This window comes from Lepidothrix coronata, unplaced genomic scaffold, assembly GCF_001604755.1.
Source record: "Lepidothrix coronata isolate B3197 unplaced genomic scaffold, Lepidothrix_coronata-1.0 Scaffold3, whole genome shotgun sequence".
In the NCBI taxonomy this organism is placed as follows: Eukaryota; Metazoa; Chordata; class Aves; order Passeriformes; family Pipridae; genus Lepidothrix; species Lepidothrix coronata.
In genome coordinates, this window is record NW_016690183.1 from 2785572 (window position 1) to 2801337 (window position 15766).

The following is a 15766-nucleotide window of genomic DNA, read 5'->3' on the forward strand; positions in this document are numbered from 1 at the left end:
GGTTCCTGGTTCTGTGATTGGACTGAGTTGAATGTTATAATGTGTTCGTTTAAATTGATACATTCCATTCACTTCATATGCTGTGTAACTGTTATTAAAGTATCCCGCAATATAGTGCTGTGAGTATCATCTGAGAACATAATTTCCAAAGTATTAAAAAAACCATAAAATTTTCACAATTTATCTGCCATCTTCAAAGTGTTTTTTTCAAGGGCACAGTTAAGGTCAGACTAGAATCATTATGGGATGACCTTCTTTTTTCTTAAAAACCCAATAAAACAGATAGTACTACCTTCTCTTTCAATTCCAAAAGAATTTCTTCTGCCCATTGTGTCAGTGCCTCAGTACAGGCCAGATGTTTTTTCCATTTTAGAGTCACTTAAACCACCAAGGCAGTAAGCAGAGTTACATGTTTCATACCACCAATGTTGCTTTCACTATATGAGTTTCAACTGTCAGGTTTTTGTCAGTAACATATACATTAGAGCCTCTAATATGTCAGGTATTGGTCTAACATGGCAGATGTTGTCCTAAACTTGGCTATGGACAGTGTGTTAGGCCAAGCACTCTCTTCACCTTATTTAAATTGACTACCACATTTGAAGGTTCCAGTCTTATGTGCTACCGTGTTTTACCTTCTGAATAGATATATTTGATAGCTAATTGCTTTGCCCACCTAATCAAGCTCTTCTCTCTCTCTCTCCTCCAAAAACCATCTAGAATTTTTGTTTAAGCTAGTGTTATGGGGACAGATTTGCACATTCTTAATAATAGTTTATCTTTCCTTACAGAGCACTTAATCAATGAATATAAATTATATTAAACAATTCTTCAGTTCAGTGCAGAAATTCCTCTTAGGAGATGAAACATGATGAAATGAGGGAGTAATTCAAATGCATTCAGTAACACCACAGGAAAAAAACTGATCTGTAATGTTTCCAGTTGGAAATAAGGAGAGAATCTGGGTGAACAAGATATATATACTAGATTTTGGACTGGGTCAAAATACTGGGGTTAATATTCATGAACTTCTCAAAACTTTAATGATATTCAGTAATCATTCCTATTGTCACGTAGGAATGTGACAATTTCTTTTCATGCTACTTCTTCCCTTGATGTCTTACTAGGTTGCACCTCTAGCTGCATCGCTGGCTATGTGTACAGTAGCACTTGCATGGCATGATAGGAGCATATCTGTAGAACACAGCAGCTGCTACTGACTGCTTTAGTTTAACCTACATGTATTACAGTGGAGAGAAGAGGGAGTATTCCTTTAGACTAAGTCTCATCTGCCTTCTGATTGAATATTCCTGCTGCATGTGGCCTTTGAAGAGGTCTGAAAGAAAGTGTCTGTGAACCCTTGCTTCTTGAGAACTCCCAGCGGAGTTTATCAGCTTTTCTCTGTGTCATATACATGATTTTATCCCATACAGATGACTCCACCTAATATGAATGACTCCACCAGTTGTCATGTAAGACCTCACATATGGAAGTTGGGCTTATTTCGCACCTGCACATTGTGTTGCTGATTGGTTGCAGTGGTCATTAGAGAAGCTGATGCTCGAATTGTCTTCTTCTTATGGGCTTGGTCATCAGATGACCAAGGGCACTGGGGAAGGGAGAGGAACTACAGTAGCCAGCTTGAGGAATTTGAATGGAAATATCAAGTTTTCCTGGGTGATATTTTGGAGGAAGGAGACAGAAACATTAACTTTCCTGATGTCAACACCATTGAAGCTTTTCCCCATGTCCTCCAGAGGTCCCAGACCTGGAAAATTTTGAACTGGCAGGAATAAATTGACCTTGAGTTCTGGGAGAACCAGCAGCTGCCTTTCTAGCAATGCAGGAAGCTGTCTACCGGTGGTGAAAGCTTAGTCAGCTTGCATCTCTAGCAGCCCTTCACAGCCCAGACTCTCTGCCCTAGTGCTCTGCTGCCATGCTGCAGCTGAGCAACACTCCGTGAAAGTGTATGTAATTGAACAAAAATCATATCTATGCCTTAAAACAGGAACATCTATTCCTATGCAGATATTTTTAGTCCTAAAGAAAAGCCCTAAATAATTATAATAAATGGGATGCAGGGCTTATTTTCTCCCCCTTCAAATACTCAGGAGCATAGGTCTGGAGCTGTTCTGCAGATGATTTAAATTACTTTGATGGCTTGTAGCAGCACATGAAATATTTGTAGCTAAGGAGAGAACTAAAATTTAAAGGCTTTGTAGGATACTTGAACTGTCAGGGTAGATGGTTATCTTATTAGTCACTCACATAGACTCTGCACACATCTGGTTTAAAAAGAAACAGTTTTTTGATTTCCATTTTTTTCTGGGCCTGCTTTTGTGTTAACATTTGGAAAACTTCTGAGTATATTGTCTATGAATCTATGAGAAAATAAGTCATAATGAATAATTTACTTGAGAAACTTCTTTTTCCTATTCATGGCTTGTTTGTGAAGTGCTGGTATTTTTTCAGAAATGTATTTATAATTTAAAATGCTTCATTGGACATTTTTGTGATTTTATTTCAGAAATGTTGGTGTTGTTTGGGAATATGATCATGGTACTGCTCTGAATTTATATGTGAAATCTATTCTTTATATATTACATAATATTCCTCATTTTTGATAGTTCAGTGAGGTATATTCATGGAAATTTATCTGCATAAAAGTCACACAGGTCTTCAAGATAAATTCAAAAAATGTAATGTTCATGAGCTTTTTTCCTACTCAAATTCGATAATGGTGAAAGCATCCCTGAAACACATTGTAGCTTCTGGGGAAGATGTAGAAATACATTCTCAATTTAGATTTTTTACTAAGTGACTACTTTGGGAAATCTTTTGTTCAAAACATGAAGTGTTTTCAGATTCTGCTTTATGGTTCATGGATGCATTACACAGTTCAGCTTATTTAACAAGGAATATGGTCAGCTATGTTGTATTTCTCTTCTAATTTCTTGTCATGTACTTTTTGTTACTCTATTCAAATTTCTAAAAGCAGATTAAATTTCCCCCACTCAGTCAAGCCAGCTGGGACAAAGCAATGTTAAAAGTCTGGAGTGGACTTTTATCAGTGCCTGAATTTCACTATCTTTCTGCTTATGTTTAGTCTAAGGTTTCATATACTTTTTTAAATGGGGGAGAAATGGGGGGAACCAACAAAAAAAACCCTGCTCATTTGTGAACAGAGAAATTCACACACTTGCAGGTTCATTAATTAAGATAAATACATAGGTACTTAGTTATGCAGGAGAACAGACAAGCAAGGTGTAGTCCTGAAGGGCTTTGGCTTGCAGGGTATGGTCTTGGTGCAAGATCAATCTGTTAATGACACAATACACACGCACGGGTGAAGATACAAAGGTCAAGGGGTACATTCATTTCCTCGATGCTGTGTCAAACAGTGTGCACAACAAAGCCCTGTAACACTAGAATCCTTTTAAGACTCCTTGGAGTCATATTTGAGGCTTGACTGGGAACAGATATTGAATAAAGGAAAGCTGGCCTGCAGTTAGTAGAAGTAGGACAAGGAAAAATTTAATCTTTCAGAAAGCTGTGCATAAGCCTTTCTGGGCTGTTGCATAAAATATGACTGAAAAATGTGTTATGTCTCCTATGGGGACAAGAGATCTCCGTGTTACTCACATTAGTGATGGCTGACATGGTATATACTTCAGCACTTCATAGATGCAGCACTTTCCTATTTAAATTGAGGCCAGGTATCTTGTGCTGCACATCCCACGTCTTGACATATGATGACCTTTCTGTTAATTGTATTTAAATAAGTACAACTCATAAAATAGTTGAAAAGTCTTTCTAAAGACATCTTTGCCAAATCCAGCATAGGTGGATGATACTTAAAAAAAAATTGGTCAATGAACATCAACGGAAAATTATAGGTAGAGTCTCAGTTTAAGGTCTTCTATTAAATGCATTGGAAAATTCAAATTAAGAAATCCTACTGAAAATCAAGTCTGATACTGATTAGACAGTTTCCTTTATTCACTGATATTATCTCTTTTTGGACTACAACTGAACTGTGGAATGCTAGGTGTTTTTGTAACAGAAAGAGCTGAAAAGATCTATTTACAGTGTTATCTCCACGTGTAATGTATAAGACTATTATCCTCAAGGTACCTTTTCAGTGTTCACAAGTCCATCCAGGATGCAAGTTATAGCATGCCAATCATTTATGGAAATGAAGAATGCTTTCTTATTGTGGCAACAAAAAATAAAAATGCTTTTAATAATGACTTTGTTGATTTATTCCTCCTTTTCCAGCTAGACAAGGAAAATCTCTGAACGTTAGATTTAATTTACAGGTACAAGACCATAGTTACAAGTGCTTTCTTTGCCACTTTTGCAGGAGCTTTGGAAAGATGTTAGTGTTTATAATCACTCTTCATCTGCTGTTCTTGCACTGATTTACTGCTTTCACCATTTTCTTTCTCCTGTACTCCCATAACTGGGTAATTGAACCACATAGAACATAGTAGATTGGCAAGAATTGCTTATACATTGGCCTTCTTAGCTATCTTCTCTTCATACCTCTTTTCTTACAGAGACGATCAAGAAATTTAGAAATACTGAGATTTTGGTTCAACAGTAATTAAAATATAAGAATATATTAAAATATAAAAAAGTTATTTTGTTGGAATTACAACTATGGCTTTGAAACTAGTGAAGGAAGAGTTCAGTACCTGAACATACCATTTGTGGTTTTAAAAGATCCTGTCTTTTCAGTCATTTATATACATATATATGCTACCTTTGGGAGAAGGAGAGAAAAAGAAAATCAAGAGAAGTATAATTGTCTAAACTTTAATATTCTGATGCTCTCCATTCCAGATCTGTTGCAGAAGCCACAGAGGTTGATCTCAACATGAGAGTTGGATTGCATACAGGCAGGGTACTTTGTGGGGTCCTGGGTCTCCGAAAATGGCAATATGATGTCTGGTCAAATGATGTGACTTTAGCTAATGTAATGGAAGCTGGAGGACTGCCTGGGTAAGTCCGAAAAAGAACCATAGAAAAAGAAATAGAAACCTGTATGGGTGAAGAATTTATTTCCTGCTTTGTGGCATTTGCATGTAATTGTTATTGATAAGGATTGTGTTTGGCAAGAGCAATCAATGTATTATGTGATTTATCCTGTGGAAGTCTCCAAACAATCTTGATATTTATGTAAGTAATAGGTTAGCTTAGAAGCAAAACATTTCCAAGCAAAATTCTTATTAGAAGCTGCCAAATATAAAGAGTAGGAAAGATGCAACAGAATGTAGGAATGCTAAACTTGCATCATTTCCTATTACAAAAGTAAAACCCTGTAGCTATTCCAGGAAATTTTTACCCTTGCACCTCTGCACTTGTAGGGGGCCAGGGAGGTGCCTTACTCCTTTTACATGGCAAGATTTCCAACACTAGTGCTATAAAAAAGAAAACTCAAATATTAAGGATGTGTTTGTAAATGATACAGTAACATGTAAACTTGCAGCCAACCCATGGGGCATGTCCTGGAATTTTAAGTACTTGTACAGCCTTGAACACAATTTAAATGCACACAGTGCACCTTCACAAAGATGCATGGGTGGTCTTGGTGTGTAGCTCACATTTGGACTGGGACCTACCATTCTCTGTTGCATTTTTACAAGATCATGGTTTGCTGAACAGGAGGACAATGGAACCTCTTGATTTTTGTGAACAATGAGTGAATATCTGTTTGTTGCATATATCTGATTTAGATAATTTTGGCAGTGTATTTTACATGTTTGTTACTGTAAGATTTTCCAGTGAAAAAAATCTGAACACATATTCATTAGAGGAAAGCAGTAAAATCTTTCTGGATATCTTCTCTGAAGACATTTCAAATGTAAGGAGTCTTTTGGGAGAAAATGGGAAGACTTTTTCAGGATAAGAAAACTCACAAATAGTGTCAAAGATGGCTGTGTTGCCAAAACAAAGTGAATTAGAAAGCCACCTACAAAACAGAGTGAGTAAATGATACAAGTCAGAGATGTAAAGTGAAATGGAAAAAGAAGTTTCTCCTTTATACACAAGAGAAATTTGGAGTGCTAATTCACAAGTTTGAAACAGCAGGATGTTTTTCCAAGCAGCTAGTGAGGTAAATACTTAAGAAAACCACACAATATAGAAGATGACGTGCAGACTTTCTACAAATCAGAAAATCTGCAAATGTTTGGACAGTCAATAGTTATCTTTCTGTTCAGTTTGCCCGAGTTTAGAAAATACATGTAATAGAAATTTTTCTATGTTCTATTTGGCTGAAAAGACAAAACTTTTTTTTTTTACATCAAATGTGGTTTCGCATGTAACTTGACCTCTTTATGAAGTTCTGCACAGGAACATATTTCACTAGCAACTTACTCATGTTGTATCTTTACTTTAAACAACGTCTGATTTTTCTCTCCAGGAAAGTTCACATTACAAAGACCACCTTAGAGTGCCTAAATGGGGACTATGAGGTAGAACCAGGATATGGTCATGAAAGGAATAGTTTCTTGAAGAAGCATAATATTGAAACATATTTTATTGTGCCATCTCATCGTAGGAAGGTAAGCTTCACAAATTCTAGCTTGTTCTGTGATCCATTTTTGTAATTTAACAACTGTTCTGTTCTATTGTGAAAGCAGAGGCAATACTGGTATTTCTTATTTCTAAAAGCTCTTCAAACACTCCTGAAGGCACAGCAGTGCAATGGTAGTATCTTGACTCTCAGCATGTGATGAGGTGGTGATAGTGGTTTTCCAGCAGGTGCATCTATAGTCACACCTTTCCTCCTCAACCAGTTACTGAACGGAGCCTTTTGATCTACTGAAGAATGTTTTGTGACCTCAGTAGAAGTCTTGAAAGTCCATAATTGTCATTTAAACGCATTCTATTTGTTCAACCTTTTCCACATCAAATGAGACTTACCTTGAAAGTTATCTGCCATAACACATTTAACAGGCCAAGAAAAACTTTATTGCCCTTTATCTCAGCTAGAGAATTTCGGATGCAGATTTTTGCACCTTTATCTTGTGAGATTCTGTTCAAATAAGTTTAATTCAGGGATTTGACCTTTAGGGGGAAAATTATAATATCCAATTCTGAAAGTATTGGTCAGGTTTTTAAGTGATGTCTTTATATCAGATTTTTAAGCTGTCAAAGCTACATGCTTGCAAGTTTTAGCTGACAAGTGACTGAGATTAATGTAACCGTGGACAAAGAGGTCATCTTGAATTTCATACCTGCAATTAGGTTTTCGTTCTTAACTTGATGACTGTGAATTTTTATGGAAATCAGGTTTTTGGTCTTAACTTGATGAGTCTGTGAGTTTTTATGGAAATGTTGGGAGTTCAATCCCCAGGGGAATTAGAATCTGAGACTGAAAACTCCTGTTGTTTCATCCTGGAAAGACTGCTGCGAGATTGATTTTTATGGACTTCCTCTAAAGCATCTTGTTATTAGAGAGATGTAGTTTTCTTATCTGCTGTGAAAATCATGCAATCTCACATTTTGTTCTTCTAGTATATGTGATTAAATTCAGGTTTAGATACTATGAAAAAACAGGTGGAAAAACAGTGGACTAGATTCTGTTTTGGCAGTCAGAGTTTTCTCTGGTGGGTTTCTTGAAATCAGGATTAGTTCCTAAATTAATCAATTCTATTAAGGAAGAAAATGCAAGGATTAATTGTAGGAGTTTAATTAAGGTAGGCGTGTTGCTTATCGCTGCTAGATTTTTTTCGTCTTGGTTTTCTGCTGTTTTCACTCCTACAGCATTATGTATAGTTTCATTTCCTATGTTATTATGTATCAGGTTTCATTTCATATTGAGCAAATAAATAGCTGAATTTCAGGAAATTGTTCTATAGGTTGGTGCACACAGACAAGCAGAGAGAAAAGGAGATTATAACTATTACATATAGAAACTGCATTGTGTGAACTCTGCTGCATAAATCAGTGATTGAGGAATGGAAGCTTGACAATCACATCTGAAAGTAAACCAGGTCAATGCATGTTTAATGTGCAAGAATGAGAGTGTACTGCTGTGTGAGAACACATTTCTTTGTCTTTGCAAGATTCCTGAGAAACTACTGATGATTGCTGAGAAACCACTGATTGGTTTGTCATCAACTACATAAAACAAATGCCATCTTACCCATGGGTGTCACTGATGAGTCTGTGGAAGTGGCAGATGCTGCTGTACAGCTTGGCTAATGACATTAGCTCTCCAGCATGCATCAATGGCATATCAGCCAAACTGGCAGAAAGAAACACTTCATGAATTTTTCTGATATTGACTGACTTCTCCACTGGGCTTGCAGATCAATCAGCATGTCACTGTGCTGTTTGTCACAGTCCATCACAACCATCCTCAGTCTTTGTATACTCACATAGTGGTTGCTGGATCACGAGCTACATAATGGCATATTTGCCTTCTAAATAAACACGTGCTGTTCCCTCCTACCCTGATTCATTCATTAACTCTTCAGAGACATAGAAACAGAAGGCTAGCCAAGTAGTAGGGACAAGATGGGATTTCTCTAAATGAATTCAGGTATCTTCTGATTTAATATTGTATTCCTTCCTCCTGAGCCTCAGTAGCTTAAATGCAGACACATTTTTTTCTTCCTTATACATCATCTCTGACACTAATATGAACTGACTTTGGCAGGTATGATGCCAAGAGGAATGAAAATCAATGTTATGAGCAACAGATGACCAAGAATATGTTGAATTTGAAACAAAAATAAGCCCACTCTAGTTTAAAAAAAAAAAGTTATTTATTTAATTAGAAAACACATATCCTACATTCTTCCATATTTGATCTGACAGAAAAATCTTTTATCACTATCACCATAGCCAAGAATGAGAATAAAAATATGAAATGACTCATTCATGTACAAGTTACAGGCTAAATCTGAACACATTATAAAGTATTCTCATTTTTAAATCTATTATTGAATCAGCTAACAACCACGATTTTGTGATCTGATCTGATGTGAGAATGCTGCTGTTGCCACTGAAGGAATACATTTCTTTTTGGTTTGTTACAGTTTTTACTTTGGTAGAGAATATACTAGTCTGTTATTATCTCTTAGTCTATGCAGTCAACAGCTCATTGTCCACATGGAGACCAGTGACAAGTGGTGTCCCTCAGGGATCGATGGTGGGGCCAGTACTGTTCAAGATCTTTGTCGGCAACATGGACAGTGATATCGAGTGCACTCTCAACAAGTTCCCTGATGATACCAAGCTCTGTGGTGTGATCAACATGCTGAAGTGAAGGAATGCCATCCACAGAGACCTTGATAGGCTTGAGAGGTGGGCCAATGCAAACCTCATGAAGTTCAACAAAGCCAGCAACAGCTGGGTTGGGGCAATCCTAGACACACCTACAGATTGGATGTAGAAGTGATTGAGAATAGCCCTGTGGAGAAGAACTTGGGAGCGATGGTTGATGAAAAACTCAGCATGAGCCAGCAGTATGTGCTTGTAGCCCAGAAAGCCAATAGAATCCTGGACTGCATCAGAAGGTCAAGGGAGGTGATTCTCTCCCTCTAGTCTGCTCTCATGAGACCCCACCTGGAGTACAGCTCACAGTTGTGGTGTGCTCAACATAAAAAGGACATGAAACTCTTGGAACAAGTCCAGAGGAGACCATAAAGTTAGTAAGGGGACTAGAGCACCTCTCCTATGAAGACAGGCTGAGAAGGAAGGACAGGGATGTTCAGCCTGGAGAAGAGGAGGTTGTGTGGAGACCTCATAGCAGCCTTCCAATATCTGAAAGAGGCCTACAGTGAGGCTGGAGAGGGACTCTTCGTCAGGAACTGTAATGATAGGACAATGGAGAATGACTTCAAACTGAAAGAGAGTTGGCTTAGGTTAGATGTTAGAAATAAATCTTTACTGTGAGGGTGGTGAGGCACCCAACAAGGTTGCCCAGAGAAGTCATGGATACCCCAACCCTGGGAGTGTTCAAGGCCAGACTGGATGGTGCTCTGAGCAACCTGGTGAGAGGTGTCCTTGGCCATAGCAGGGGGCTTGGAACTAGATGATCTTTAAGGTCCCTTCCAACCCAAACTATTCTATGTTTTATTATTATTATTAAGTAATACTCATGCATATTTGACTGGAAAACACTCAGCTTCTAAACACACTAAATAATTATTCTGATTTCCAAAGGCATACAGAATTTCTTTAATTAAATGAAACTTTTTCTGATCATCATAGTTAAAAATTTATGTAATCATGATTTTTAAATAAAATACATGTTATAATTCCCTTATAAAGTTACTAGTTCTTAAAATGCCATCACATTTCTTTTATGTAAAGTTTAATTATGTCTTCATGATATTTATATTGATGTTAATACTTACAATGATGTGACCAAAATACTGCACTGAGAGAAAATTTGAGAATTTTGATTAATGTAAGTAGACACAAGTCTAACCACATACATGAATGTCTTGGACTTTTAAAACAGGTCTGATACAGTTAGAAAAACAGATCTAATTTTAATATATTAAATATTTTCAAGATTCGTACTCTATGCTTTAGACACGTAGACATTCTCTTAGTTTCAAAATGTCGTAGCTTTGTGAAGTATTGTATATATTCCTGTACATGGATTTCATTTCAAGAAAAAAAACTGTAGGCCAGTTCTTTTGACCTCAGAGCCCCTTACATGAACTTTATAACTCTGCTTAGACCCAGTTAAATAACTTTTTCTATGAATGATTCCTTGTTAACCTATCAGACTAATCCTGTTATGACTTTCAAACTGTTTGCATAAAATTTAATTTAATTTAATTTTTTAATAGAGTTTATCTGATTTTCATCATAGTTCTTTGTTCTTTCATTGTCAGCACTGACATCAAAGTATCTTTACCTCAGTTTTCCTACTGGCATAGCTGACTCCCAGAAGCACAGCAGCGGTAGTGGGCTTAGCTAGACTGCTTTATTTCTGTAGTTGCTCTAGCAAGTGTGATTCTCCTGCAGTATAACACCTCCAAGGTTTTGGCACAACCTCAGTGATTTCTGAGTGGTTTTTTTACTTGGCCTTACTTCACTGCATTTGTTGCAGCAATTCACTCTGTGGTGACACCTCTCTGGTTTTGAAAAGACTCGTTATTTCACCAGCTGAGAAAACAGCCCAGCACAGTTGATTGAGCAAAATTCCTAAGGTATTTCTACAGATAGCCAAGCGGTGTTCAGAAATGATCAAGTTTTTGTGAGGGGAAAGACTTCCTGGAATATGTTAGTTTTTGTCTTTACAAAAGTGGGCCTACCATCATTGCTACTCATTGCCAACTTAAGGGAACCTGCTTCACTGTGTAACTTTGCCAGATCCAGAGATAAGGCAAAGGTAAATAATGTATTATCAGGAAACAGTAGAGCTATGTCCAGGAAAGGAGGTCATAATAATTACAAAAATAATTGGGAAACACTATAGATACAACTTAGAAATTATTACTGTTTATTTCTAAATGACTCTTGGATTTTACAGAATACTTCAAATATAATAGATAATTATCTTCCCATAGGTTGCTAATCACCATCTGCAAAATTTCTAGTAATGTGCTAGTGAGTTATTCACCAACTAGGATTTCAAATATATTAGCTATCTTTTATTTGTGGCAGTGTAAATTACAGGCTATCTGCATCTATGACTCAAATAACATACAATGATGGACAGTCATGAAAGGTCCATTAAAGTGAGTACCATATCTGTTTGCCCTTTGGGAACTAACTGTTTCTCTGAAAAGACTGCCATTTCTCTTTCCTGCCTTACCATGTACATACAAAGCCATGCCAGGCAGTCTCAGAAAATCCTTTCTGTAGCTTGGCTAGCCCTGCTCTCTTATCTGAAGTCTCTGAGTAATACTATGACCATCCTGAAAATCCAGGTGAATCCCAGGTTTTTTTCTGAATCTTTATGTAGTTATCCAGCCAGAGGGAAGTGGATACTGGTTATAGGTATGGCTTTCTGTGTTCTGACTGGTTTACTGTGTTGAATCATGCTCTAAACATTCCACACAGACAGAATTTTATTTTTATCCAAAAAATAATTATAGCCAAACCAAAATACCAGTGGTCTATTTGAAAACAGAAGTTAAAGCAATAGTTGAGGAAGAGGAAAGCACTATTGTCAGTCTTAGGAATTTCAGAAAAACTCAGTTGAAAGTGTGAAGGCTCTCACTAAGCAAAAACAGCTCAGAAGCATCCTTTGGAAAATGCTCTTTAAAATGTAAAAAAATCTTACAACTGTCAGAAATATCTAGAGCAATTATATACAGTACACACCTATGGCATAATTAATGTGAACTGGAGATGGATTTAACAGCTCAAAAGGTTGATCACTTAATTTCTTCAACTCAGGATCAAATAGGCACATATTCAGCAACCTGAGATTCATTCTAACTTGCTCGACAACAGCTACAAGAAAAGTGGCAAAAGCTGTCACATCACTTTCATATTTTGTTGCTTCATCTAGCATAAACAGATGTGATTTTAAACTTCCTGCATTGCTGTCCTATCACCAAGAGTAACAGGAAAACAAACAAATTTTCCATCACTCTTCTGCTTGAAAAGGCAGTATTTTTGTCTTGGAGTACAACATCCTCCTCTACTGTTAATCAACACAGCTTTGTTGCATGAAGCAGATTATCTGCTTTCTATGTTAAAATAAATTACTAGACTATATTTTTCCACCGTTAGCCAACAGATTTTGTCTGCTTATGTCTTTCCTGCGACCGATTTCATTTTTTTTTCCCCAGCATGGAATGAACCTTATGCAATATATCACAGAGAAAACAGCATAGATTCATGATGGCTTTTTTGCTCTGTACAGATGAAATACATAGTAACTACATGTGCTTGACTTTTGACTTTATTGGTGAATTGCTATTAGCAACTAGCATGTTTCACAAGTAGAACTGCTCTTGGGATGCTTTCTGTGGTATCCTGATAATACTTCAACTAAACTTTTAAAAGTGAAACAATTTGATGTGTATAATCCATGTATTACTAGGAGTTTTGATAGAAATTTGTTGGATTTTGTCTGTCCTGAGATGTCATCTTGGCATCATCATGTGAACAAAAACCAAAGAAAATGAAGGCTACAGAAGGACAAAAAGTAAATTGAGTGATATGTCTAAAATTGTTGCACTTAATTTTTTTTAATTTATTATTTCCATTCAAAATTAAGTTCTGTCTATATTTGTGGGAAATTTCCTTCTCTACAAAGTTAATTTGATTCAATCACTCTGGTTAGGTCTGTGGAAACATACTACACTGTTCTGATATTCTCTTCTTTTTCCAATCATGTAAAATTTGTGTTTTCCACAGAGCACCTGTGACCCAATAAATCCATCCATGTGCCTAGCAGTTCCCTAGGACGTTTTTGCATCTGACCCTTCTAAAAATATACTTTTTGTCAAGAAAGTTTTCACAGTTGTTGTAAGTTGTCAACTTTCTGGACTTATTAATTCTGAGGGTATTTTTACTTAAGGGACTGTATGCTTACCAACCTTTATGGAGTGCTAGAGCTCTGACTCTTAAGCTGTAAGTAGTAACAAAAGAAAAGAGCTTCATAGTTAATGCAGAGCATGTAAAAACTTTTCCTGCTACTCACAGAAACTCTCTACTTTTCTAGCACTGTATCAGTTTGGCCTGCCTCTTCCGCCAAGTCCAGGCTGTCTCCTTCCCCCTCCTACTCTCCCCAAGCAAGGGAAAAAACAAACCACAGAAAAAAACTGAAAGAAGTCTGAACGAAACGGGATTATATCAAATAGTGACCTACTGAGCTGCTTGGATCCTCACAAGTCTATGGGACCAGATGGGATCCACCCAAGGGTGATGAGGGAGCTGGCAGAAGAGCTCGCCAAGCCTCTCTCCATCATCTGCCAACAGTCCTGGCTCACTGGGGAGGGCCCAGATGATTGGAAGTTGGCAAATGTCATGCCAATCCACAAAAAGGGCCAGAAGGAGGACCTGGGAAACTACAGGCCCATCAGCCTGACCTCAGTGCCTGGCAAGGTTATGGAGCAGATCATCCTAAGTGCAATCACACAGCATCTACAGGATGGACAAGGGATCAGACCCAGCCAGCATGGGTTTAGGAAGGGCAGGTCCTGTCTGAACAACCTGATCTCCTTTTATGATCAGGTGACCCGCCTGGCGAATGAGGGGAAGGCTGTGGATGTGGTCTGTCTGGACTTCAGCAAAGCCTTTGACACTGTCTCCCACAGCATTCTCCTGAAAAAGCTGGCAGCCCATGGCTTGGACAGGGGTACTCTGTGCTGGGTTAGGAACTGGCTGGAGGGCCGGGCCCAGAGAGTGGTGGTGAACGGTGCTGCATCCAGTTGGTGGCCGGTCATTAGTGGTGTCCCCCAGGAATCAGTGTTGGGCCCAGTTCTGTTTAATGTCTTTATTGATGATTTAGATGAGGGGATTGAGTCCATCATCAGCAAATTTTCAGATGACACTAAATTGGGAGGGAGTGTCGATCAGCTGGAAGGCAGGAGGGCTCTGCAGAGGGACCTGGATAGGTTGGAGAGTTGGGCATCCAACAGGATGAGGTTCAACAAGGCCAAGTGCCGGGTCCTGCACTTTGACCACAACAACCGCATGCAGCACTACAGGCTGGGCACAGAGTGGCTGGAGAGCAGCCAGACAGAGAGGGGCCTGGGATTTGGATTGACAAGAAGCTGAACATGAGCCAGCAGTGTGCTCAGGTGGCCAAGAAGGCCAATGGCATCCTGGCCTGCATCAGGAACAACGTGGTCAGCAGGTCCAAGGAAGTGATTCTTCCCCTGTACTCAGCGCTGGTGAGGCCACACCTGGAGTACTGTGTCCAGTTCTGGGCCCCTCAGTTCAGGAAGGACATTGAGGTGCTGGAGCAGGTCCAGAGGAGGGCAACAGGCTGGTGAAGGGACTCAAGCACAAGTCCTATGAGGAGAGGCTGAGGGAGCTGGGGCTGTTCAGCCTGGAGAAGAGGAGGTCTCAGGGGAGACCTCATCACTCTCTACAACTCCCTGAAAGGAGGTTGTAGCCAGGTGGGGGTTGGTCTCTTTTCCCAGGCAACTATCAGCAAGACAAGAGGGCGTGGTCTCAAGTTGTGCCAGGGGAGGTTTAGGTTAGATATTAGAAAGAATTTCTTTACAGAGAGGGTGGTCAGACATTGGAATGGGCTGCCCAGGGAAGTGGTGGATTCTCCGCCCCTGGAGATTTTTAAAAAGAGACTGGATGTGGCACGTAGTGCCATGGTCTAGTAACCGCAGCGGTAGTGGATCAAGGGTTGGACTTGATGATCTTGGAGGTCCCTTCCAACCCAGCTGATTCTATGATTCTATGATTCTATGATTCTATGATATATATATTACATGTATTTACAATTTTATATACGATTTGAATATATTAAACACAATAGGGAGCTCCTGAGAGGGAAAAAGGGAAAAGGGAGGGGGAAACAGGGATAAAAAGAAACCTAAAAAAGATATCTCCTAAATATACCCATTAATAGAGAGCTAGTGAATAAATATAAAAATGAATTAAATACTTCCCTGAGCAGGACAGCAGAACTGTGCAAGGCAGCAGCCAACTCCCCCACGCTTCCCAGAGAGTCCGGAGATAACGGCAGGTCTGAGCAGCAGGCCCTGGCCTATACAAGCAAGACCATCTGTGAGAGAGACCTGTTACCTTCAGCCACCTGAAGAGAGAAGAGAACGAAGGCCTCTTATCTGCGCCTTTTTATATATTGTGTTAC

The 15766-nt window shown here is 38.6% G+C and overlaps 1 protein-coding gene across 3 annotated transcripts in view; it reads left to right on the forward strand.

Moving 5' to 3' along the window:
- ADCY1 (adenylate cyclase 1) overlaps nt 1-15766 on the forward strand; it is a 166231-nt gene that overhangs the window by 102242 nt on the left and 48223 nt on the right. For all 3 annotated transcript variants that reach the window (XR_001876164.1, XM_017823085.1, XM_017823098.1), the window contains exons 6-7: nt 4846-5004; nt 6428-6569. Coding sequence is in view for 2 of the 3 variants with exons in the window: in XM_017823085.1 (XP_017678574.1) it covers nt 4846-5004; nt 6428-6569 (301 nt within the window). In the remaining variant the exon portion in view is untranslated. The remainder of the gene's footprint in view (nt 1-4845; nt 5005-6427; nt 6570-15766) is intronic.